Raw genomic sequence first — 20827 nt, forward strand, 5'->3', positions numbered from 1 at the left:
TTTGCAAAGTAACACACAGGTCTCCCCTCCCCACATTGGCAATAAAATGATATTTAGCCAACATCTCTTGGGTCGTGATATCTACGGAGGGAAAAGCTTTAGCAGCAAGCTGTCAAAGGGCAACGCCAAAATCCCCGACAGTCTCATTGGGGTTGCATGATTAGAAAACTGGCTCTGTTCCAGTCCCCACTGTCGCAGGGGTCCAAACACTGACTCATTGCCTCTTTTAATAATAGATAATTTTGCCTTGGCAGAAGGTGACAGCCCACTGTACCCCTCACGGGCTAGGCCTGACGAGAGAATACTCAGAAACTTTACCTTGAGAGCATCTTCCCAGTTGTTCACCTCAGCTGCAATCTACGAACCAGAAAAAGTCTATGTCAGAAAAAACGGCTGGGGGGTACTTAGCAGGCCCCTTCTACTAGCAGTCTCATGTTTGCTGGCTTTGACATTCTGATGATCCCACTTCTGACACCAGTGTAATATTTGTAGGGGTCCAACCAGAGCAGGTGAAAAACCTGTCAGTCAAGCCGCAAGAACCACACAAGATTTTACATTATAAAAATATACTTTATTATTACAACAAAATACCCCAACTCAAGCCGCGTGATAAGTGTGAACAAACGTACACACTTTATCTTAATTGGGAATTCAACTATACAAGTATGTTTTACTTATGTTTAATAATAAAGTAAAATAAATTATATTATTTTTCAGCCAGGGCATCAAACTAGCCAGAACCGCCTCTGAGGTACAGAACGTATGAACTCAGAGTAAATGTGATGAGGTCACACTAGTTAGTGGGTCAAAGCATCGCCTAATCAGCAGGTAAATTGTGATTTTATGGAGGAAAGGTTTGACTGTCTTTTTCTCCAATAAGAAGGTCTGCTAAGATGCTATCAAGGATCAACCATTTATAGTCAGTGGGTGGTCTGGATTCCCACCCTAACCTCTATAGAGTGCACTATAAAGTGCATTAGCCATTTTGTAGTGCTGTCCAAATCTACAATTCCAAAATAGAGTGTCCTGGATATTTCCCAGAAGACCCTGCGAAAAACCAATGTGCATCAATACTCACCAGATCAGCAAATACAGACCTCAATGCATTGCATCGGAACAATTTTTACCAAAAAAATATATTTAAATGTATTTTTCTGATAAACCATCAACGTTTTTATCTTCAGAAGACAGTGGCCTCATAAATAATCGTCTAAAAAAGGTTAATTTTAATTAAATTTTAACTTCGTGAAATCGATGACATCATATCCGCCGTTTAAAAAAAAAGTTGTGAGCACGGTGTCCAAATTGCTTTTAAAATTCACAGCACCACATAGTGCTGCACTATATTGTTTTATAGTAGTTAGAGTTTTGGGTGGGAATTCGGACACAACCAAAGATTCACTTTACAGTTAACTTTTTTATTGCCAAATTCTAATTTTTTTTCCATTTACTTTATACTATGAAAGCAACTGCAATTAATCTTGTGTGTGTCATGTGCGGGTGGCTCGAGAGCAGGTAGGAGGACCCATATGGAGAGACGGGAGGTCAACGGGTTCAGGACTAGAGGGTTTATTAATAATTATGTGCCTTAGAAAATGCCCAGAAATCTCTGCTCACTAGATCGGCGAATGTAGACCCCAATGCATTGCGTTTGAACAATTTTTGCCCCAAAAATGTATTTAAATGTATTTTTTAAAAAACTATTAATGTTCTTATCTTCAGAAGACTGTTGACTCATAAATAATCATCTCAAATCGGTCATATTTAGATTTTAACTTTATAAAATCGATGATTTCATATGCGTTGTGTAAGAAAAAAAGTAGTGAGCATGGTGTCTGAATTGCTTTTAAAATTCAGGGCACCACATAGTATAAACTATATAGTTTTTTAGTAGTTAGGGGTTAGGGGGTAATTCGGACACAACCTCTTTGTTAAAAAGTCCAATTGTGCCCTTCAAACAAATGTGCAGTTTGGTTTAAAGAACAGTTTTTTATGATTATTGGTTTTTTGCAATTTAATTTTTATTCTTTATGACATGTGGTGGGGATGTTTTTTTTTTTAACATCTGTTTTTGGTTTTGGCTCAATTTTTGGATTAAAACCTCACTTGAGTTTATCTCATTGACCATTTCTTAATCTGGTTCATTTTGACAGAATAATATTCAGTTAGCATGGCCGTTCCTTTGTAGGGTTCATTTTCGTATTTGAAATGTTTTGGGTGACATCAGAAATGATCCAGTGTTTGTTCAATTCTTTGCTCAGTGATTTCCGTGCATGAGCTGTCATTAAATTAATAATGGATCTCATCTTGACAAAACTGCCAAGTTTTAGACATTTTTTCCTGCAACATGAATGCAACCTTACTGACCCTAAAAGAGAACATAAAAAACAATCTGTGAAGACAAACTTCCAGCTGCTGCATGTGTGCAAATTGGTTGTAATAACTCAGGTTTATACCTTTATGTTTTTAGAATTTGGCCTCTTTTTTCTTATATGTTTTTAAATGTTTCTTTAATATATCAGCCTTTGCATTGTTTAATTTATTGTAACCAAAAAAAAGCTTTTGTTTTAAAGAATTTCAGACAAAAAGTATTTAAAAGGGGATATCAAGTAAATACTGCAATAAGCAGCCTTAGTAAAGTTTTTGAGATTTTATCATGTTTGTTTCTTTCTGCTTAGTGATTTTTTTGTGCCTTTTTACAGCACAGACACTGGATTTATCCTCATCATTGAAATGTATTTTCTACTTTACCCTCAAATAAAAGCTTATCAATACCTCAGCTATATTCTCCAAAACACTTCCTGTTTCACAACTCAAACGTATTTTTCCCGCTTGTAATCACGCATTTAGAATTTAAGAAGTTCATATAAGCAGTTGAATCCTTAAATAATGGATTTACTGTCCTGTTCTGTCTTTTATCATCATCCTTCGTTCATAGTCACATGGACGGCACCTTGTGACTCTCTCGCTACTCCTGTTACCAAGGAGGATGATGGTCACATTTTTCAACCAATCAGAACACCCTAAGAATTATTTTCGTCCAATCATACAGCGGTATCGCGGGAGAGCCCAGTAAGTCCTGATACTGCCGAGTCCTACCCACCTCATGCTTACTGCGTCAGTTTGTATCGTTGATTTGTTTGTGCACAGAGTTTAGCAGGACATTTCTTTAAGTTTGAGCTTTTTCTGGAGAAAGACGGACATGACTCAACTGGGGATGCTGTGTATCATCGGGGCGCTTATGATGGGTCAAAGCACCGCCCTCATAAGGTAAAAAGAAATGTTTATATGTTCATTTTATCCCACTTTATTGGACAGATATCACGAAGAACGAACGTGCTTCCAAATATTACCTAAACGCTATAAATTTGTGCGCGCGCGCGCAGGAGGAAGGCGGTGGGGTTTATAACAGACACTCAACTCAACCAGGAAGCAATAACCGAGAAAAGCGCGACCAAGTTTAAAAAAAATCTACTAAAATAATATAAATAAGTACATAAAATTATCTTAGTAATTAAAAAAAAGCCAACTATATTTTATTATTTCAATTTAGGTTATTTCTAAAATGTCATTTGCGTTGCTGAACCCAAAATACAAATGAGACTAAAATGTATGACTTTGTTAATTTATTGATAAATAAAAAATAAAAGTCCAGTTTGGCAGATTTCTTTTATTGGATAAAAAACTCAGACAGTTCTAAATATTTAAAAATCGATCAAACTGTTTCCAAACACAAAAAAGCAAATATATTAGATTGAAATTCAACATGGAGGAATAAATGTCGCCCCCCCTCTCCCCCATAAATCTATTCTATAACAAGTAAAATGCATAAAACTTCTGCTGAGAGTTTTTTTTTTTTTTTTACAAAAAGTTACCAAATTAATTTTTATGTTTGTAAGTGTAACATTTACCATGCTGGTCTGATCATTTCTTTCCGTGTTATATTCAGGGTTCCTCTGCATAAAACCAGGAGTCTGCGGCGCCTCATGAGCGACAATGGGATGTCTCTGGATGACCTCCGGGCTCTGGGAATGAGGGTGGGGTCCCTGGACAGCTCCGCCTCCCCCGAGTTACCTGTGGAGAGGCTGACGAACTTCATGGATGTACGTACACCCCTGAGCCTGTTTCCTAAACCCCAAAAAAGTCATCAGATAACTGCAATAATTCAATTGGATGCTTTTACATGCACTTCCAAAAAAGGGTTTGCATGTTTCCTTTTTCCGATTTCTTTCAGTTTTTGTGCTTGCAGGCACTCAAAACCGTGGTGTTTAGTAACACCTGGCTCTCATAAGACCCACTTAAATGAAATCGTGTTTTTTAGTGTTTTTAACATGTTCTTGTGGCATTTTTCAGATGATTGATGATATCCAAAACAGTAAAATAAAGCTGGAAATTTGCAACTATTAGATGGACATGTGGGTGTGTCCCTCATCCACCAGAAAAGCAGGTAATGATTTGAGTTTTGGTGCAAAAAGACTCCACACTGTGGGTTTATCCGAAGATTTGAAGGTCTTCCATTTAGATCTCATTCCTGTGGTTCTGCGGGAATGTTTCCAGCAAATATTTATCTGTGAAAACTTTACCTCAATAGAGGCGTGGAAACTAGATTACCCCACATTTTTCTGTTGTAGAAATGAGGTTTTAAAGTCCTTTGCTCCACGTCCTGTCACAAGCTGGATCAGGACAGAACTGAAGTAAGGGAAGGTGTCCTAGTTTGTCAAAGCAGTTCGGCTGAAGAAACCTTCATTTGTGGGTATTTAGCATCAGTTGACTTAAAGGGAACATATTTCTGCAGTTAAGCGTCTGTATGGTATGTAAAATGTCTGTGCTGCTGGATCTTTGTTTTTTGTATTCCGGCTGCAGACTCCTGACCCCCTTTAGTTTCAGGCTAACTCCATGTCTCCTCAGGCTCAGTACTACGGGCTTATCAGCATCGGCACCCCTCCACAGAACTTTTCAGTCCTGTTTGATACCGGCTCCTCCAACCTTTGGGTTCCCTCCATTCACTGCTCCTTTTTGGATGTGGCTTGCTGTGAGTTTAATGTGTATTTTATTCTACTAAACCTCTGAATTCTGTTCATAAATATCTCTTCGTTTGGGTTCCAGAAACAGCCAAAGAGAACCAGTAAAACATGGAATTCCCCTGAAGCATCAGTACAAAAACATATAAAATATGAAGCATTTACAAAAAAATACATTTTGTTCATATAAGAAATAAAATTCAAAATATGTTTAAAGTAATCATTTTCACAAAGAACTTTTTGTTTTTTAACTGTTGCTTGTGTTCAGTCGTGGATTTGTTTGAAAGGTCAGGTCCGCTGCTCTAACCCCGACTACAAGAAGTCCTCCCAGTTCTTCGCAAACTCAGTGGTGTAAAGGCGGATTATCAAATAGTGTAGCCTCCTTCAGTGGCGGTTTTAGATATGGGCGATGTGGGCGGTCGCCCAGGGCGGCACTTCATAGGGGGCGGCATTTGCCGTGCCCGATGCGTGCGTTACTCATATGCGTTATTGCGTTACTCATATGCGTTACTCATATTGTGCTACGATATTCAAAGAGGAAGCTGGCAGCTTTTGATTTGAAATTGCTTGAGCTGCCGACACTTAACACTTTTACTTTGACACATCAGACTGTTAAGAATGTCTTCATCCTCTTTGCTCTTCACAGTTATGGTGCAAAAAATAAATAAATAAAATAAAATAAAATAAAAGATGAAATAACTCAGAGTGAAAAAACGTAAAACAGGCACATGAAAAGGAATTGGGCAGAACAAACACCCGTGCTCAACTCAATTTCGACAAAAGCAGGCAATGGGGCCTGTGGGGTTACTCGCCCAGGGAGTAAGTCAGTGTAGAACCGCCACTGGCCTCCTTCATTTAGACGACACGCAAACAAGAGAGGAGAAAAGCTACGTTCACGCCGCCCTTGTTCAACCAAACACTTCCAAAAAAGTGGCTACTTAAGTTTCTAAACATGTGGCCATTGAGCGCGTAACGCCAGTTCAAACAGTTCAAACGTTGACCAATCAGGGACGTGGATTTGGTAGTAACAAATGGGTAGCCTCTTTTTGATTCATGGAAGTGCCAACAAGAGGTAGGCAATTAGTCGATTTAATCGATTCACTCGAATTTGTAATTTTAGACAATTAATATTGGGGGTAAATCAAGATTTGATTTCTCTTTATGAGATGCTCAAGCTAGCGCTAGCTCACTAAACATCTGCTTCATTGTTCTACAAATATTTTCCCAGCTTATATTTAGTTGAACTCCAAAGGAGATGTTAAAATCAAATAGTTTTAGTTAAACATATTCCAGCATTTGTAATTGTTGTCAAAGAAAGCAAAAGCAGGGAGGAAAAAAATCAGTTAAAATCGAATTTGGGATGAAAAAAATCTGAGATTTTATTTTTTGGCCATATCTCTCAGCTCTAGTGCCAACCATTTGAAAATTGATCACGGAGGAGAAATTAATAATTAAAGTTAGTGCCTGGCCAGAATGATATGACGCAGTCTTTCATACATCGGAAAACAAAAGCCTGGAGCAAGATTCCCCAAATTTGCAGCGCTTTGACATTCGGTAACAAGCCTCCTCCAACATGCCAACAGCGACAGTCCAGTGTGAACACCATGAGCTAAATGTTTAGCGCATTTAGAGCGTTCTTGAACATGCATCACATGTGCAATGTGTCCAAAGCTAAAAGGAACTGATGTGGGGGACCACTGATGGAGTCTGAACTTCTAACCCCAAAAGTGAACAAAAAAGCAGAACGGCCTAATCGGAGTGTTTGTCCTTCGACTGAAACCAGAAGTGCTGTGAGCTTTGGAAACCTCTTCTGGTTTCAAGCGTTTGTCAGTTGAAGAAAGTGTCGGGAGTTTCCGACTGAACATCTTCTGCTTTTAGGGGTCCATCGTCGCTACAACTCAAAGAAGTCCAGCTCCTACGTAAAGAACGGCACGGAGTTCTCCATCCGGTACGGCAGAGGCAGCTTGTCTGGCTTCATCAGTCAGGACACCGTCTCTGTGGGTTGCAGAAGCTCCAAGTTCCAAGCTCTGTCTCCATCCTCACTCCTGTATTTGGTGAATACCTCTGTGACTCCTCTGCTCCCAGGTGGCGGGCCTGTCCGTGCCCGGCCAGCAGTTCGGAGAGGCAGTGAAGCAGCCCGGCATCACGTTCGCCGTGGCTCGCTTTGACGGCGTCCTGGGCATGGCGTACCCTTCCATCTCCGTGGCTAACGTCACCCCTGTGTTTGACACCGCCATGGCTGCCAAGCTCCTGCCTCAGAACATCTTCTCCGTGTACATCAGCAGGTCTGAGCTCCAGCGGCAGAGAGTTCCGGTTGTGAAGTTGTAGGGGTGAAGCCTAGTTTCCGTTTGTCACTCAGAGACACGGCGGCAGAAGTCGGAGGAGAGCTGATTCTGGGAGGGATCGACCCCCAGTACTTCAGTGGAGACCTGCACTACGTTAACGTGACGCGAAAGGCCTACTGGCAGATCCAGATGGACAGGCGAGTATGGGGAACTGAGTAGAAGAGGCCCATTATTTTTGCTTCCTTTTTCTCATAGTCTAAAACCTGCATTGAAATGTCACTTTTGACCGAAGAGGCTGCCGTTTTGTTAAAGGACAAAGTCCTGAGCAGGTGTTGGAGGTAAGGCCTCTCTCTCCTCTGCCTGCAGGGTGGACGTGGGGAACCAGCTGACTCTCTGCAAAGCGGGCTGTCAGTCTATCGTTGATACCGGGACGTCATTGATGGTTGGACCTGCTGAGGAGATCCGAGCGCTGCACAAAGCCATCGGAGCTCTGCCTCTGCTGATGGGGGAGGTGCGCCCAACGCCACAAAAAAAGCCCTTTTTACATTTCTACACTTTGCTTCCAGTGTTGAAATGTTGCTCTGTGCAGAGCAGGTGGGAGGTACAGACGGAACACATCCACTGGTGTGGCCTTCTGATGAGCTGAGAAAGACGCAAAATCTTTTTAGAGTAAAGGCTTTTGGCCTTGATGTTGGGAAATTGCTCTTACTTTGACATGGTGTGCATGCATGTGTGGGTGTGTGTGTGTTTGTTTGTGTGTGTGAGCATGGTTGGATGTGAAGCTATAGGGAAGTGGTTGGTTCAAGTTTTGAGTTTTGCAGAAAGAATAGGAACTACATTTGTCCGCCTGTCTCTTGCAAGGCAAAACTTGATGAGTTCTTTTTCTGCACCTTTTTCCATCCATCCATCCATCCGTCCATCTTCAGAACCTGCTAAATTCCTTTCGGAGGTTGCTGGAGCAAACCCAGCTACTGTTGGTCAAAGGTTGAGTGCACCCCAAACAGGTTGCCGGTCTGTCGCAGGGCCACATAACCACATGCACACTTAGGTGCAATACAGAGTTACAAATTAACCTATGAAGCATGTTTCTATACTGTTTGAGAAAACCGGAGTCCCTGGAGAAAATCCATGCATAAACCAGGGCCTCCTGGCTGTGAGGCGAGAGCGCTGACCACTACAGCACTGTACAGCCCTTTGTGATTCTACCTTTTTATACTTTGGTCTCATATTTGTAAAGGAGTGACCAATAGGATGCAGTGTTCCAATCAGGGCTGCACGATATATTAGGAAAACTCGCGATTTATGATATTGGTGATCAATATTGCGATGACGACACAACTTACGATACATGAACAAATAGCAAAACAACTAAATACATTATTTCCATTTCCCTGCAACGGTTTTACTTAGATAAGATTCAACATGCTTTAAATTACTCTCCAAATGACCCTGGTCTACGTCGGAGGCGAGCATCTAACATAAGAGGGTTGAATCCGATTGGTCCGATTGTTTTTAGCACATTTAAGGTAACCATTTATCATATTTTTCACTGACTTTAGCAAATACGTATTGCACAGATTGATATCGCCATAACTATAAATATGTAATTTATTGTGCAGGCCTAGTTCCCATTATTTCCAACTGTCAGATTATGTAAAACCACCGCTGGTGTCTGTGATCATCATTAGTGAGTACCTGATGGGTTAGGGTTTGTGGAGGGAGGATCTTTTTTGGATCAATGTGAACAATTAGAGAAGAAGCACTCGCTTCTCCGTTCATGTGACTTGATGTTTGATACTCACGGTTTCATCATCCTTCCTGCAGTATTTCATCGACTGTAAGAAGATTCCCTCTCTTCCCGTCATCTCCTTCAACATCGGAGGAAAGACGTTCAACTTGACCGGAGAAGATTACATTCTGAAGGTAATTACGAAATGCTGCCACTATGTGTTCGCATCTCCACCTTCAATGTGCGTCTCCTTTTGTCCAGGAGTCTCAGATGGGCGCGTCCATCTGTCTATCGGGCTTCATGGCCATGGACATCCCCCCTCCTGCCGGGCCCCTCTGGATCCTGGGAGACGTGTTCATTGGGAAGTACTACACCGTGTTCGACAGGAACGCCGACCGGGTGGGCTTCGCTGCGGCCAAGTAGACTAAAAACAGAACTTTGGACCTTGAATGTGTCATTACATGTTGATTTGCAGAATTCCGATCATTCCCACAAACACCAGATGTTTTCATTTTTAAGTGACGCACTGAGGACTGACTTAAGATATTTGGTGTTTTACTTTGATGCTGCATTTTAACCTCTGTACCACTTACTTCATTATTTCAAGCATTTTTTTTAAATCTGAGGTTGGGGTTTTTTTTTCAGGTGGAATTGTCACATAATACAATAAAAGTCAACATTTCTCACTTTGTAATTTGATGTGTTTATTCAACTCTGATCCAGTTTTCAAGCAATTTCCTGTAGAGGAAAAAAGAAGCGACTGGACTGACGGCAGACTGACGTGCACCCCAGCGTGTGGCCGTCTGCCGTCCCAGCAGCTGCTTTTCCATCGTGTGGCACAGTGATACCCCTGCTACCCCGACACTCAGGAGGATCTGATGTTTGACAGGACAAAATATTCTGTATGATCGCGTTATATTGGTACAGCCAGAACAAAGCACTTACACTGGACAGGTACAGTGAAAATAAATAGCATCTTTTTGGTTACAAATGCATAATAAATAGAAAAATATTTACCTCTCCATCATATTGATGACTAATTGCACAGAAACCATACAGACCACTGAGTTGGGAGTTAGAGGATTTTTATCTCTGGATGTTTTTTTGTAAATATTTTCACTAAATGGGAAAAGAAACCAGGACATTCTTGACGTTTTCACAAAAACGACTTTTCGACTGAGTTGAAATCTGAACAGAAAGTTTGGCTGAAGTAGCTGTAGTTACATAACCAGTACCTGGTTCCCGTCTGGCTGCTGGGTATGAGCCGATCAGGGTTTCACGTGCAGAGTGCACCGTACTATTCTGAGAGCAAACTCCAGCTTAACTTAATGAGACTAACGCACAAACCCATCACAGCTGAGCTCCTTGGCGCTCAAGCCTCTTCAAACTTCAGAGTCAAAATCATTTAGTGAGAAAACTCCGCCTCCTGAAGACAACTTTAGAGCAAGGAGGAAATTAAAGCAAAAAACCCAGCAGCATGACTCCACATTTCTATGGTCAATTCCTGGAAAAATGCCACGAGTACAACACCAGTTGTGAAAAAACACAATGAAGTGCTGCACCGTTTCCCATCATTCCACAGTTGGCTCCACCTCTCACAGCATGGGGCTGCTCTTTATTTGTAGGTGCGTCCTTTTTCTATGTTTCAATAATGCAGGCAGCAGATGTGAGCTCAGCAGCTGCATTACCGAGTAAGATTTCAGAAATCCTTCAGTGTGTGGATCACTGATGATTCCTTTCTTTCAGGAGTTCTCAACCTTTTCATGAACTTTGACCCAGAAATCCTCCTTACCCAATTTCCCCTGCTAGCTACCTTTTTCCAGTAGTTGGCGCCCCGCCTCTGTACTTGATAATACAATGGCTTTAAGGATGCCCACCCACATCTATAGGATGAAAACATTTGTGTCACAGAGTGAAAACACTGTTACGGTCTTAAACATGTGGCTGCACAGGATCAGGACAGCGGTTTTCCATAAGGAATGGGGGCGTTTCCATGCATGGGTTTTCTCACTGCGTCGTTTTCAGCAGCCCCTCAGGTTCGGACAGAGCGCAGTACAGCGTGTACCCCAGCTCGTCTACTTCCTGCTCAGTTAGCTCACAAAACAAGTTAACTTTGGGGCTTAGGGCGCAGGGGAGCCTCCCAGCCTCTAGGTGTCCCACTAGAGCCCGCAGGAGCTGAAGGAAGCGGTCGGCTAGCGCTTCCTGGGTCCAGTCCCCCTCCTTCTCACTCAGCAGTAGGATGGCGTTGGTGAGCTGGCTGGAGTTGAGCCGGTGGAGGGCAGGGTGGAGCTTGCACACGGCCTTTGCCACTTTCAGGCAGGTGGAGCGGCAGCCTCCGTCCTCCTGATCCAGAGCCCGGAGGCGCGCCGTCTCAGCCACGCGGAAGCTCTGCCGCCACAGGTTTTCGTGGCGCTCTGCAGCGAGCCGGTGTGGTTTGGCAATTAGCGAGGTTCCATCCCCCATCACCAGCAAAGGCAGGAAGTCCACGTACAGAGTCCGGTCCGTCTCGTACTGGACCTCCAGGGTCAAAGTCTCAGAGGGAACCACGGGACGGATGATGTAGTCCAGGACACTCCCTATAGCCGGCCAGTTGATGGAGCCCACGAGCTTATCAAAGACTTCAAGGACAGATTTAGGGGAGAGGTAACCTCCGACCATGCAGCGGTCCCAGTAGCTGCTATTCCTCGGAAAATATTCCAGGTTTTCCCTGCGGACGAGCCAGAAACCCGGGACGTTCATGATCGTGTCCTCTCCTGGGATAGACGACCACAAATTCTTCTCCAAGACGAGAGGCACCATCAGCTGGGCGTGGTCCGCTGTCACCACCTGAGAGGACAATAAAGTTTCAATCCCAACCAAATGAGGGAAATGATGGAGAAGTGAAGCGAGTGCAGACCTGGAGGTCGTCGTACAGGCTTCCACTGAGGTACATCTCTCTGAGCGGCATGTCGGGCAGCTTGGCGTGAAGGAACACTCTCAGCTCCGCACAGATGTCCAGCGCCGCCCTCCTGGCTACCGTCTGCTCCTCTGCCGGGATGTTGACGTGCTTTTGGTAGAACTCCCACAGACGCTCCTGCAGGGACAGGCGCATGCGAGCTCGCTGCAGGTCCGACTGACAGGCGCCACTTCCTCCAACTGCAGAGCGACCCACAGCTCTGCGCAAACGGTCTGACGACACAAACACAAGTTTGGTGGAAAACAGCAACGTCCTGAGGTGACTCCTCAGGGGTTTTGGCCTTGAAGCTTTAGAAGCTGTTTTTTTTTCCACTTAAAATTTATTTAATATATAATGTCCTGATTAAAACAGTCATTATGGTTAAAAAAGTAACCATAATGACCTCTGAAACAAAAAAAAGTTAACATCTGACAGAAAATGGAGTACAAGTCAAAGTTTGACATTTCATATTTGCACCATTGGATGTTTTGCTGATCAAACTTTGTTTATAGATCACTTTAAAGAGTGTAAGAAGCCGCTGAGCCCAACGCCTCATTTTTGCAGCGTCCTTTGGGCTGTCAGGTACGTTCATGGAAAAATACGATGCTTCAACTGTTCATTTTACTGATGAAAAATTTCTTATAACCACATAATAAACATACAAATCTCAGTCCTGTTAGAACAGCTGTGACTATCTGCTCTATTGTCAATACGGTGCATTTTAATTGGTTTTATTTTTTTTTTTAAAAAGGTTTTTTTTTTTTATCTTCATGCAACAAAAAACGTTAAAAAAAATACATTTTGAAAATCAGTGTAACTATTTACAGTCGTTATGACAAACTATTATTTTAAAATCTAATGATTTGACTGAAAATTTAAAGAAAACCAACAATGAAAAAAATATATAAGCTGCAGCCCTCATTTTTGCAGGAGAAAAAGCTCCATAGTCTTATGTGAAGCTATGTTCAGATCGCCCTCGGCAACGCGTATTCAAGCCATCACTTCCAATGACAAATCTATACCTTCATACGTAGCTATGCAAGTTTCTAAGACAGTTTTTTTTTTTTTGAGCTCTTTGTACAAAACGTGCGTGCATTGAATGAGTGTTGAACTTGAATCAATCAGGAACTCGGATTTTGTAATGATATGCGGATGACGTGGCTGCACGGTGGCGTAGTGGTTAGCGCTCTTGCCTCACAGCAAGAATGCCTCCGGTCCAAGTCCCGGCTGGGGGACCTCAAACAGAACATCAATGGGGGACCTTTCTGTTTGGAGTTTGCATGTTCTCCCCGTGCATGTGTGGGTTTTCTCCGACTTCCTCCCACCGTCCAATTAATCTAAATTGTCCCTAGATGTGAGTGTGAGAGTGAATGGGTGTGTTTTTGTGGACATTCAGACTGGCGACCTGTCCAGGTTGTCCCCTGCCTTCGCCCACAAGTGGCCGGGATAGGCTCCGGCAGCCCCGTGATCCCAAAAGGGAAAAACGGTTAAGAAAATGAATGAATGAATGCAGATGACGTCCCCTTTAATTCACAGATGTGCCAATCGGTTATAAATTGATTATGAAGGAGAAATTCATATTTGTAGTAGAGCTTAGCTATATGGCCAAAAAAATAAAATCTCCAATTTTGTAGGACACAGTTGAGGTTTGGAGTTTGAGATGTGTGCTCTTAAACCTTCTTTGGTCAGAGGTGCAGCGTCCACAGGAAACCATCACAAACAGCTAAAGAAGCCCCGCCTCTCTGGTGGAGCATCAACATTGGAAACAAGCATGGAGAGCAATGAACATGTTCACAGGGAAATAAGGTTATGCAGGATCTATTCTGGTCAGAAACTTTGTGGTTCTTACAGAAGAAAAAATTAGGCATTTATACAGCACAAGCCTCATTTTCACTGAGCAGTCCAATGCGGTGCTGTATTTTTAGTGTTTCCATGTGTTTCTATGATATAGACTCATCAAAGCGTACCTAATCGTACCATTTTGGGCCCCCCGTTGTTTGTGGGTCCATAGAAAAAAGGAAAGGAGCGGTTCGGGAGGAACTACTTTTGTCACACTGTGAAACCTTTTTATTGGTGGAATATATGACAAATAATGACAAAAGAAAGCGCCAGACCAGCGCCAACCTTTTCCAATCCCCGCCCGCAATCTTCTCTCAAACACTGCTTTGTTTATATGAAGTAACAAAAGCCAAGCAGTCTCAGAGGAAAATTCTGATGCTCTTAAAAATTCATTTGATTCCTATTTTGAACAGATTACTAAAATTCTATTAAAATAAAGTGTGTCTTTCAACATTCTATTTTTAACAAAAGGGGAATTTTTGCTCTTTCCACTTCCAGCTTTAGGATAACAAAGAGTGGCTAAAAATACAAAATTTTAAAGAAACCAGCATCTAAGACTGGACTAAACAGTTCCTAAAAATAGAAACTTTCACAGCTAACTTAGGCGACTAGAAAACTAGTTGTTCTAACAAAGACCAACACCCACTGTAAAGAAAGAGCAGGATTCCTCCGAGAAGGCCGTCTGTCAGCAGGTGGGACAGAAAACAAAAGGACGCCTGACTGACTTTCTGACGCAAGCAAAGTGGTGACATCATCTTCAGCTTGACCTGGTTAGCCTCACCTGGTTCACAGGCCTGTGAGGAAGTGGGCAGAGTCTGGAGGGACCTGCTGACTGTGGACTTCATGCTGTGGTTCAGAACCCGTGGCGACGACCCCATCCACGCAGGCTCCTCCCAGCTCCTCTTTCCACCCTGATGCATCTTGGTGGGGCTGGTGGGGGCGCTTATGGCACGGTCATACATCTGCGTAACAGTTAACCCCGCCCCCTTAATCACACATGGCCGTGGAAACAGACAAAAGCAAAGGGGAATTTTCAGACTTACTCTTTTGACAGCCAGTGTGGCGATACCAAGCATGGCTGCCCCTCCCACCCCCAGCACCAGCTTGGCATTAGAGAGCATGAAGTCGATTGCTGTTCCAATTCCATTGTCGTCTTTTTTTCCTTTACCGTCCCCGTTTACCCCCGCCATCCTGTCAACAAGAAAAGAAATAAGAAGGATGAAGCTAAATGTATTATGTCCAAAGTCCCACTCCAATTATCTTTTGATCCATTATCAAAGCGTTCCCAGAGGTCTTTCAATGATGATTATGCAGTTTTAAGCCAAATCAAACAATTTGTGTCGCTTTCTGGGACATAGTTCCTGCAGAGCAGCAGTAGTTCAGTAGATATTTGCCTCTGAGTTAAGTACGGGACTGTTGGTGCCATCCATATACATTTCTGAATTGGCCTTTGCCCATTCGCTGCTACACACAGTGATGTGCACACGCATGCGCCACTGCTATGCATTGAGTCATGTCAACAGAACCCTGCAGTTCCAGTTTAGGACAGGCACAAAAATCAGGCTAGCTCCCTCATTTCTTTACCGATTTTCACAAAACAGCATGAATTAAAGCTGGAATCAATGTAAATGAGGTTGGAAATGTTTCGATGGCATAAATAAACAAATATATCTAAAGTGTGTACAAAATTTAAATTCTAATAGACAATTTCGTAGTCCTTTATGAATATTATGGATCCTGCTTTCAGCTTGCATCTTTGGCTCATATAAGAAACATGTATCATAACATCTCACACACCGGCCAAACTGTTAAGATTCTAAACAGTGATATTACCTGTAAACGCTCTGGCAGGTTTAAGTTTTGGGCCACAGTTCCAAACAACAGCTCTCTTCAGTGTGCGGTTTGTGCGACCAGCACAAAAACTGATGGAAATTAACGTTGATCACACAAAATACGTGCGGCAAAGGTGCACATTTCTGCGTTGCCCGCACTTATTTCAAGTGCCTTCAAGGCTAAATGTTGCTGTTGGCCACACAGATTTAAAGTTAAACTTCAGCCATTTATTCTCTGCAAATAACATCAACTAGGTTTTAAAACATTAGCAAACATTAATAAAAGATAAACATCAATAAACCGAACTAGCATGCTACTTGCTAGCACCCACTTTAGCACACAGTTCATTATTTCTCTCTAGTAAAATGCGATTACTATCCTGTGATGGTTCCTCTCAGTCTGATGATTTTGTTGTCATGGTTTTTGTAGTTGATTGCAAAACATTGCGTCTCCTTCTGTGATTCTTTGCGTATTTGTTCGGACCTCTTCAGTTCTTCACTCAGGAAGACTTAATGCATAGTAATAGTGCATGTGTGTCATGTCGTATGTCACGTGACGGCAAATCCAGAAATACCGCCCCCCTTCCTCTTAACAGGGAACTGCGTATTTTCTATTTAACATATACGGTTTTCGTCTTTTCCTCATTCACTACCATTTCAATCAAGATATTATTAAAAAATGCTATTTAAAGCTTAATTTTCTTTATAAATGTCTTACATCATCAGAAAAATGCCACAAGAACTTGTCAAAAACACCAAAAACCCATTTTCCTTGGAGTGGGTGTTCAAAACTGTATTTTTCTGAACTACAAAAGAACAAAAATAAAACTGTTGTCTTACCCGAGAGAATTCCTCTCTAACCAACCTCCTGATGGCCCGGGTGGTCTCTCCTTCCTACATAAGCCCACCCAGCCTGCTGTTCAGGAAGAACTGGCCCCTCTTCAGAGCTTCCTCCTTGTCTTCGGCGACCGTCAGGGCCTGGCAGCGCCGAAACTCGCGAGCCACTGCCTGACGATAGTAGTTTCTGTCAGTGTACTGAAGATGGCGCCCTGCACGCAGCAGCGCGCGGTACAGCTCCAGCACGGCTACGCGGGACCAGCTGCCCATCAGGAATCCCACATGGAGAGGGAGGGGGACCCTGGGAACCTGGAAACTGAGAAGCAGGAGGCTTTGGATGAGACGCTACTCCACATTTTGGGGCAAAAATAATCAAACTTTCATAAAGGGGAGCTAAAAATAAGAAGATAATCATGAAAGCAAATAATGTATCCGAAGAGGATTCCTTTCAGCTGCTTGCAGCAGTGTGAGTCTGTTTTTCACCAAGCAAAGAGGCATGACTGCAACTTTTAAGTCTTATCGGTTTGAAGAGTGTCGGTGTATTAAAGGGAGGACCCCCCCGCCACACACACACACACACACACAGAGCCATACAAACCCTACATGAACAGTACAATGTTCATCTTTGTCAGTTTTTCCATTATGAAATACTCAGGGTTTGTCCTGCAGTTGCTCTTCCGAATTGAAGATCATTTCGAAGACGCACTGTCATTTGCCTTCTGAGGTCACGATTTTACCCCATCATGAAAAAAATACCTCGATTGTGAGCAATTTCATGTCAAAATTAAGTTTATAATCAAAAACAAACTTTAGATAAAGAGCTTTGGTAGAAAAATGGAAAAAAGTCCACAGAAGACACCCAGGCATGCACCGGGAGAACATGCAAACTCCACACAGAAAGGTCCCCCATTGGTGTTGTGTTTCAGGTCCCCCAGCAGGGACGTTTTCACTTGTGTTATAAAAACTGCGAACAGCTCGTTCCTGTCAGGAATTTGCCCACCATCAGGCAAAGCTGTGGTTGTTAAGCTTCTTCTGAAGAAAATCCCCCTCCATGCTTCCAGGTTTAAGCCATTCATGCCTCATGTCGCTAATTTGCAAAGTAAAATTAAATCCAAGACTCCTCGTACATCAGCATCACTTGGCATGGAAAATACTTTAATGTTTTTTTATATAATTGGAAATAAAGTTAGCAATCAATGGGTTAACAACCACATGCTGATTTTATGATCATCCTTTTTTTGTAAAAGGTCCAAAAGCAGTTTTGATCCAGCTGAGCAACTGTTTTTAAACACAGCCCTAAATGACACTTATGTCAACACTGACTCAGGAAAAACCTCCGTTTTAGTACTGTTTGTTCTGAGTGTCATCTTTGATCATTTGGGCCACGAAATCATTCTTGACAACCTGGAAGAGTGAGCTAAATTATCACATAGGGTCCTTGGTTGGGTCAGATCTTTTCTTGGTTTTCTAGTTTCCATCTGTGAAAACTAATATAAGAGCTTCCATGTTGTGCGGAGTGCTTCAGGGTTTGATTGTTGGACCTCTGACATTAGTACTGCATCCTCTAGATTAGATTATGCTCAATTCTAAATGCTCCTTGTCACAGTGATGCAGATGACACTGAATTTAATGAGTCCCATAAACCACGATGGCCTGTTAGAGTCTCTCTGCTGCTGCTTAAAGCATCTAAACTCCTAAATGCAGTCAAAACTCCCATTAGTTTAATAACAACAAAACTGAAGTAATTGCTTTTGGAAACCAGAAGAGTGAAGGTAACTGAAGAACTGATTTTTAGAGGAATATAGAGCAAAGACGAGCTGGACACTTGGTGACATGATAGACTCAGACCTGAGATTCTGTGATCTGTGCTTTTGTGCTCACATTAAGGTCAGAATTAAATAAACTTATCATCTTAAACAAATGGTGAGACTCAGATCTTATGTTCAGACAAGATTTGGAGAAGAGGGTTCAACCCTTTATCTCTTGCAGAGCTGGATTACTGTAACCGTTTTCTGTCTGTTCTTCTAACAGACTTAGAAAAATGTAAATTATTCAGAAAACTATAGCCAGAGCTTTGAACAGAACCAGGAGAACTAAATTCATCACTCCAGCTCTCAAGTCCTTACACTGCCTACCAGTTACACAAAAAAAAGGTTTAAGTACGTTTATGAAACCCTTATTGGTGTGGGATCCCAAAACCTGTCAGGGCTCCAAGTGTTTCACAAACCCAGCAGAGCTCTGAGGTCTGCAGGAAGTAACCAGCGGCAGAGTCAGAAACAAACAGGAAGAAGCTGCTTCCAGCTGCTATGAAGGGGTCACTGTAGCTCCACAAAAATAAAAACTTTCCAGGAAAATAAAATTCTACTTTTGATGTTGTTATTTTGATGAAAACAACATTTCTGCACGTGAGAACTGTTGATTAGTTGAAATAGCTGCCAAGTTGTTACAGAATTTACAGACTAAGGGACAATTTCCAAGTTTAAAATGTACAAGACAAACTAAATTTGAAAGAAATGTTGTTCTTCAGGGTAATTTGAGTAAATGGTTGATCAGAAAAATCGCTTCGCCGCTTGTCCGAGTAGCTTATCGGCAACTTCTTTAACTTTACGTTTTAGGCTTGCTAGTCGAAAGAGGAGCAAAACGTTTTCCTGATTAACCAGATTACGCTCAAGTTGAAAAAAATATATATCGTGATAGCATCACCTGGATCACAGATATCTCCAGCTAAAAGCAGATGTTAACTTTAAATGTAGTGACTACTCGTGCGCATGCTCGAAAGGGCAAACGTATCGCGACCGATAACGAGCGTGGCGAGTTAAAATGTTTCTTATCGGTCCTTGACTGCATTAAGAGTATTTTATGGTGTAACATTATCATGCATGTACTTTAATGTGCACAAGAAAGTGTCCCAAAATTAAAGTCGTTCATTCCAACTAGTAGTTGGTTGGGTAGTTGTTAGCTCACACACTGCGGTTAGCCGACAGTGACGCGAGCCCTGACCTTACATTTAGAAAGCCTTTAAGACCAGCAGCGTTCGTTAAACGTGACCTAAAAGTAAAAACATAAATCGATAACGATAAGAATCACAAAGCAACCTACTGTTCAGAGCTGAAACCTCTGAATTCTGTGCTGGGAAAGCGGCTGGTCCCCGTTCAAACCGGGGAGGGGGTCATGAGCGACGTTGAAGAAACACGGAAGTAAATACTTACTACTTCCGAGTCACTTCCCAACAAATTAAAGCTCAAATATTATTTTTTTACTTAAAGAAATTAAAATAAATACGTTTTACTTTTTTTATATAAAAAATTCTTAGATAGGTTCAAAACAGCTTAAACTTTAACAAAGTTTCTCATTTGATTTATTAGAACGTCACGTTAAACCTTAGTTAGGAAATCAAAGACAATATTGGCAAGTTAAATGATTAAACAGAGCAGAGAAGAATCTGCGCTAAATTTCCCCCCCATTTTCCCTTAACAACTATAGAACCATAACTCCACATTATGCAAACAGCAAAAGTAATTTAATAACAAAAAAAAATTTCTTCGTTTATATTACGTGTGTCTTTTGCTCATTATTTTTATTTTATCTAGATTGATAAAATAAATTGTTTGTATGATCAAGATATCCGTCTTTATGTACAATTCTGACGGCTCATTTTTGAAGTAAAAAAAGAGGATGTAGTGAGCTCTTATAATTATTCCCCCAAATTTCTATATAGTAGGTGAAATATGTTAATATTAAAGAACAGTACAATAAATATCTACTGTTGTATTCTAATATATGTTTAGAATACAACAGTAGAACAAATACTTTATGAGACTTTTGTTTGTATGTGTCTAATGTGTGGCTTCCAACTTAGTTTGTCATAGAAAAAAAACCCTAACAATTTGATTTCTGTAAAACTTTCGATTAAGACATTATTTATTTCAATTCGCTTTTTAGTTTCCAAAAACATCACTTTAATTTTATTTGTAAGTCATTCTGCTGGTAAGATAAAGTCATATTTCAATTATTAGAGTACCGGTATTATAACCGAGAGTTTTTCTTTTTTCTTTGTTTCATATTTTAGGACTGATAAAATCCACAGACAAATGGGGGAGTCCTAAAATGTTTTTGTGCTTCCAAAGGTTGTTTTTTTTAATGATAGAAATCAATATTTAACTGCGCAATGGGCAGTGCACCACTTAGATTTTCCTTTTTAATTTCTGTTTGCATGTCATTTTTACCACCATCCGGGGGCAGAGCATAAAAAAGTGAACTTTAAATTAAATTACCAGGGGCGTAACAATTAATCCACTAATCGATTTTTATTCCTCAACTCAGATCGATCTGTCTAAGGCAGAATTGAG

At 41.6% G+C, this 20827-nt stretch overlaps 2 protein-coding genes across 2 annotated transcripts; one reads left to right on the top strand and one right to left on the bottom strand.

Annotated features, from left to right (window-relative positions):
* The first annotated feature begins 3071 nt into the window (after positions 1 to 3071).
* On the top strand, positions 3072 to 10086 carry LOC101168958 (cathepsin D). Its single transcript, XM_004071767.4, has 9 exons — positions 3072 to 3270; positions 3950 to 4103; positions 4909 to 5032; positions 6900 to 7018; positions 7107 to 7306; positions 7381 to 7503; positions 7673 to 7817; positions 9131 to 9229; positions 9297 to 10086. Exons 1-9 carry the CDS (start codon positions 3203 to 3205, stop codon positions 9456 to 9458), a joined length of 1194 nt encoding a protein of 397 aa, XP_004071815.1. The 5' UTR covers positions 3072 to 3202; the 3' UTR covers positions 9459 to 10086.
* mief1 (mitochondrial elongation factor 1) lies at positions 9723 to 19681 on the bottom strand. The gene is made up of 6 exons (XM_004071768.4): positions 19578 to 19681; positions 16482 to 16794; positions 14853 to 15000; positions 14591 to 14771; positions 11932 to 12203; positions 9723 to 11861 (listed from the first exon to the last, which is right to left on the bottom strand). The coding sequence occupies exons 3-6, from the start codon at positions 14997 to 14999 to the stop codon at positions 11043 to 11045; spliced, it is 1419 nt and encodes a 472-aa protein (XP_004071816.1). The 5' UTR covers position 15000; positions 16482 to 16794; positions 19578 to 19681; the 3' UTR covers positions 9723 to 11042.
* Positions 19682 to 20827: the final 1146 nt, after the last annotated feature.

This window comes from Oryzias latipes, chromosome 8 (assembly GCF_002234675.1).
Source record: "Oryzias latipes chromosome 8, ASM223467v1".
Classification (NCBI taxonomy): domain Eukaryota; kingdom Metazoa; phylum Chordata; class Actinopteri; order Beloniformes; family Adrianichthyidae; genus Oryzias; species Oryzias latipes.